Source organism: Oreochromis aureus, linkage group 20, assembly GCF_013358895.1.
Source record: "Oreochromis aureus strain Israel breed Guangdong linkage group 20, ZZ_aureus, whole genome shotgun sequence".
NCBI classification, from domain to species: Eukaryota; Metazoa; Chordata; class Actinopteri; order Cichliformes; family Cichlidae; genus Oreochromis; species Oreochromis aureus.
This window is the reverse complement of record NC_052961.1, coordinates 16,609,103-16,615,102: the sequence shown is the minus strand read 5'-3', so window position 1 is coordinate 16,615,102 and position 6,000 is coordinate 16,609,103. Positions and strand designations below refer to the sequence as shown.

The 6,000-nt window shown below is 38.5% G+C and overlaps 1 protein-coding gene across 1 annotated transcript in view; it reads right to left on the bottom strand.

Annotated features, from left to right (window-relative positions):
• Nucleotides 1-3,810: 3,810 nt before the first annotated feature.
• opn7b (opsin 7, group member b) overlaps nucleotides 3,811-6,000 on the bottom strand; it is a 58,098-nt gene continuing 55,908 nt past the window's right edge. The window contains exons 5-6 of the mRNA XM_039604846.1: nucleotides 5,327-5,661; nucleotides 3,811-5,219 (exon numbers count right to left, since the gene is read on the bottom strand). Of these exons, the coding sequence (XP_039460780.1) occupies nucleotides 4,719-5,219; nucleotides 5,327-5,661 (836 nt within the window). The 3' untranslated portion in view covers nucleotides 3,811-4,718. The remainder of the gene's footprint in view (nucleotides 5,220-5,326; nucleotides 5,662-6,000) is intronic.

Genomic DNA, 6,000 nt, shown 5'->3' with positions numbered 1-6,000 from the left:
TGCACACAGTTCAAAGGCTTTGTGTCACTTTTTTTCAACCTGAAGGTTGTGGAGCAAGAAACAGCAATGAGCTGCAACCCTGAACATCCAGGAACTCTTTGATATATAAATGAAAAGCTGAAGATAATGTTGTTGTCTACAACATCCTCATAAAAAATAACAACTGAGAGCCTGGTTTTTGTCTTTGCAAAGGGAGCAAGTTTTTGCAGCATGTTTTCACATGTACATGAGTCAGCTGAAATAAACTCGAGCTTCAGACGGCCCGAGGCGTTCCTCACCTCATTTCACAGTTAGCTCCAGGTTCAAAAGATTCTCAAACTTGAACTTCACAAGTCTGGATTAAATTTATCGCAACGCTTGAAGTATATAACTCTTTTGATATGGTCAGACTCGAGATTTTCCATTGCTTTTATTGTCGTGAAACCTCATAAAATAGTTTTAAGAACAATCAGAATTATATTACAGCATATACTACAGATCTGGGCTTTGTAAACTCTGAGCTGAAGGTTGCCTGGGGTTATCCCACGTTAGAAACTGAAGCAGCTGTCACTTGGTGTTCAGCCAGAAAACATCACTGCAGTAGAAAATGCAAAAGGCTGCACTGTTGGTGGTGTGTTGCATGAGGATGAAGACGCACCAACCTAGTATCATATCGCATTAAAGTACCTCCTGACTGATCTTTAGTGTCGGTGCAGGAGAGAGTTTTTATGTGATGCAGAAAGTGTTGACCGTATTGGCTTTGATTAGTCGCATAACCAAAATTGATACAATCATACTTATGGCCTTCCCTTATCTTAATGACTTTGTAGTTAATGAATATTGTAGGAAATGATATATTCAATAAACTAATAAGTTGTGACTAACTAATAAATAAAACTAAACTAATCATAAAGTCAGTAGTGGATCTGATTGAGTAACATATTCATGCAAAGCTGGTTTAAGTAATAGATGAGTCCCAGCAGATGTCAAAACACTGTGAAGTGATTCCTAACACCGAGACAAAAGTTAGAATTACAACACTATGAGACACGCTTCTGCAACCTACCTCTCTCATATTCTGTATTGCTGTCACATATTTAATGAGTTATCACATTTAATCACTATTCTGCCCTAACTTGTGTCTTTTCTTTGCAGAAGTAATTTCTTTAAATGTGGTGAATGTGGCACTCATTCATATCTGCGACATATATAAGTAAGGATGACTTACTTACTTTAATTTATTTCAGACTCCCTGGATTCACAGTGCTCATACGTGTTTCAGAAAGAATTCTGCTAATATTTTAAAAATTCCTGGATTTTGAAATAGTTAATAAGTTTGGCAGTGTTTTTTGGGACAATTTTATTAAAGCTGCTTTAAAAAAAATTGGACTCCCCCCTCCTTTTCTTTCCTGGCTCTTCCAAGGTTATACACTTTACTGCCTGTGCACAGTGCCAGAGCAAGTGAGGAAATACTGTGCAGCTGCTGTTTACGGCATCGTCCACATTTGAATAATATTGTGTGCGGCTGTGCATATTCATTTTCATATTCAATAGACCTCAACACAAAGTGTTAGATGCACAACACCAAAAAGAGAAGTACATAATTCTGCTGATTCTCCCACATATCAGTGTTCTAGCCTCAGCAAACTGAGCAGTGCTAATGTCAGCCTGAACCCAACTTAAGTTCACAACTGAGAAATAAGCCTTGAGCTAACAAGCGTCTAACCCCAGGGCTAAGTGTCTTGTGAAAAGCCCATGTGGAGTATTATAGTTCAGGTGGTATTAGTAATTTAGAATCCATTTCTCCATAAGCTGTCCCGACTGAGGCTACAGGAGTAATTGCAGCAAACAGCAGAATACACCATATGTGCTGACCTGGTTGTTTTGCATGACTTTAAGCTAATTATTTCATGCCAAACTGAAAGTGAAAGCAGAAAATCTGAAATGCGTTTGTAGTTTGTGTGTGTGTGTATGTGTGTGTGTGTAAACTGCACAGAACTGCAGTCTTCGGTCTCAGCCTTTCTGTAAGAAAGGAATCGTGGTATCAAAGTTATGCCAGTTAATCACAAGTCGCACTCCAGCACATCTAATTAATTTTGCCCATGGCAGGTCGTTTTGTACTTTTGAGTTGATGGCCTATGCTGTCGGGGGGGAGGGGTTATAAAATTGCTTGTTGGACAAACATTTCAGTTAACCTCATCTATGCTCACTATGCTTTTTTTAAAATTAAAATAATGTTGATGGGTGCCGAGGCAACGCCTTGTGTCTCTCATATTAAAAACAAGCAAAAGAAATACTAAAGTCAAGCGTTCTATCCACAGGCAGGCTATTTTCTCCCATTTTGTTAAAACGGCTCGATGATCATCTTAAATCTGCCAATTTCAGTCTTTTTTTTTCTCCTTTCTTGTCTCTGGAGCTGCACACTTACTATTCCCATGAAAGCAAATTTGCACACACTCATTAGAAAAATACACTCACCTACAGAATAAAATAACCACAGATTTTTTCTATGCTCCCTTTTCATGCACACACAAACAAGCTCCATTAAAGGTTATCTGATTAAAAGATCGTTCAGCTTTATTACAATTTTGGGTCTTAGTCTCATAGGTTTGGTGCTCAGTGAAGCCAGGAATAATAACACACTAACCTGTTTATTTGTGGAAATGTGGAACAGGACAACATTTTTTTAGTACTCTAATTAAAGCCTCTTTCCAAGCCTTAGGGCAACCAAAGTTCATGAAAAAGTTTGTTTTCCTAAAATTCTTGTTTTAAACCAAACCATCTCACTTTTTCCTTGGCTAGTTGGGCTTCATTGTAGAGATGCTTCTGTGACATGAAAAAAATCCCAACCCAAAATATGAAAAACAAGCTTTTAAGTTCTTAATGCTGCAGGTGTTTTTGTTTTGTTTTTTTCATTTTATTTATTTATTTTTCCTTCTTCCTTTTGAAAAGAATGAAAATATGATCCAGCTCTGCCCCCAAAGGCAATTTTATAATCCCAGGCTCGGTATTCAAGATAAATAAATCAACAATCAGCCTTTTAATGTGTCTTTTCCAGAGTTAATGTCATAAAAGATACTAATTCATTTGCAGCAGAAATTTTGCACAAAGAAATTTCTTTTTGCTCTTTCAAACTGGTCTTCAGAAACTGCTAAAACCACCCAAACAGAATCACTGACAGAATTATATGTAGTTCTGATCCCAAACAGGTAGTGTCCATAAGTATTTGGACAGTGTTTTCTTTTTTTGGCAATTTTGCCTCTGCACACCATCACGGTGAGTTTTAAATCAGACAAGAAGTTTAACAAAAGTAACTGCAATAACCTAAAGTTTAAGTTCAGAAATTACAGTCATTTTTATTGTATTGTATTGTATTGTATTTTTTTCAAATTTATATGTCCCTCAATTTTAGAGGCTCAAATGTAACTGGACGATTTACTGTCAAAAGGTTTCATGCCCAGATCAGACCTGTTCTATCGTTACTACATGACAAATTAAGACTGATGAAAGAATTGGAGTTAATTGCTGAACATGCTTTTTGGTAGCTGTTCACTCTAAATGTCGATATTTTCATTGTACATTAGGCTAAAAAGTAATATTAAATCTATCAGAGAGATAGTCTAAGGAGCTTGGAAAGAAAGTGGCTGAAAAGTGGCTGAAGACATGAAGACTTTTTCACCTCTTAAGTTCAGAACTGAAGAATTGGATGACAGGTGAAAGATCTCACAAAGAAGTCCAGTTTTTCAATCTCTTAGACTAATGACCTATTTGAGAAAACGGAATCAGAAAAAATTAGGATGAAATCAACAACCTGGTGACGTCCATGTTCTAGATTTCAGGCAATGATTGACTGCAAAGTATTTTCATCAAAGTATTGAAAACAATAAAATTATGTTAGTTAGTCCAATTACTTTTGAGTCACTGAAAAAGGGCTTACTATAAAAAAGGCTGAAATGCCTAAACAGCTGACACTCTCCACTCCAACACGATCTTCTTGCCTGGACAGAGGTGACTAGGAAAAATGTAAATTGAAGACAACATCTCCTCCCTGCAGATATACCTTCTGGACAAAAAGGTGGCTCACCAAGCCAAATCTTTCCCTAAGTGCTTTGTATTAACACCCAAAGTGTTTACTTTAACTATAGGAGTAGAGGTTTTGATTTGTCCTCGACAATGAGGTGAAAGCACTCTTTTCATTTTAGATACAACAACAAAGACAACAACAACAATAACCCTGTGGTCCTTCAATTTGAGGCATACATAAATACATAATATTTAAATACAGTACTCGTAATAAAGAGATAAAATGTGGTTCAGGGAGTAGGAAGTTTCATCGTCAGTTCCTCCCTCCAAGTCCAGCGTAAAATGACTTGCATGGTGACTCTTCAGTCTTGGTTAGTTGAGTCTGAGTTTACACTCGAACCGATCAGATAGTTGCTGACACTTGTTAATTTGACCTGATAAAATGCTGATGCACACACCAGTGAAATGTTTGGCTTGCTTATCCTCCTGTATTGGCTTTTAACCACTTTTTTTTTTTTTTTTGGCAGTATCACATATTTGAGGCATGAAAGTAGTTTTAAACTTTTTTTTTTTAATCAGTCTTACCATTTTTGTTTTTGATTACATTTTCACTTTCCCCCCAACTTGCATTTACTGTTATTTGGGCTTCATTCGTGCCACTTTTTGCTTCATACTTCATTTTTACAGTGACTTGTTGTCTAGTTCCACTTGTTCCTCTAGAGGAAGTCACTCTGCATCTCATTGGAGAGCTGGCTGACAGCCACTTCACTGTGTACGGATCCTTGAAGTATCCTGGCGGTTTGCTGAGGACTGTAGTCTATAAAATTTTCTCTATTACCGTTGTCTGTTTCTGGGCAAGGACAGTGTCTGCAGGTCCTGTGGTTCTCTGGTAACCCATTGGATAACCTTGTAGAGTTGCATTCTTCTTTGTGATGGGACTGCCTGCAAATTCCCTTCTCTGCAGAGTCACCCTGGCACAAACATCCACAGAGTCTCCTTCTGCAATTCGCCACATCTCGACACAAGGACTTGCGAAAATTGGGCTTGAAAGCCAGGTAGACAATAGGGTTGTAAAGGGTGGAGGACTTGGCAAAGATAGCTGCCACAGCAAAAGCTATAGGTGGTACAGTTGTTGAGTTACCAAACGCTGCCCACATGGACACAATAGCATATGGACTCCATGCTGTCAGGAAACCGATGCAAACTGCCACTGAAAGCTAAAAATAGACATGATAACACAGCAAATAACGTGCGTTGCAAACATGAATTCATGAAGGAAATAATATTTAGTATAAGTCATTTGAAAAGAAAATAATGCACGTACCTTAACGATAAGCGTTTGTGCATTGGTGATCTTGTTCTGTGGGGACATGTGCTGCTGTACAGCCTGGTGTGAGCCACGGACAGTCAGCAGGATGAATGTGTAGGAGAGAAAAATTATAGTGCAGGGCAAAATATAGCAGAAGAAGAAGAGACAGATGATGTAGCTCATAGCTGCAGAATTATAGTTCGGTGCATGCCAGTTGATGCAGCATGCTGTACCATAAGGCTCAGGCCCGTACTCTCCCCAGCCCGACAGGGGACCGACAGCAAAGACTCCAGCGTAGCACCAGATGCCTGCAACCAGCAGGCATGCATGGACATATGAAAACTTGTTACCTAAAGAAGAGTGTAAGAAGGCAGAGGGAGAAGAAGAGAAAAGAGAGTTTTAGAATTGATTATTGACAGATAAGGATATCAAGGAGATATAGTAGGCTCCATTTAAGATACACTGTGATTTATAAACATACTACAACTATACTGCACTCATCCAGCAAATAAGGGGCTCAGAAAAAAATGCCAAAACAACCCTGGCAACAGTCTTCTAAAGTTGATTTAAGGGGTAATAATTGAAGATGAGAACAGAGGAAACCTTACTCATGACACCACACAGCCCCTTCAGCAGGATGTCAGCCCATTTTACGGTTCAAGCTGATGGTGGGGGGAGGTCATTTTGCC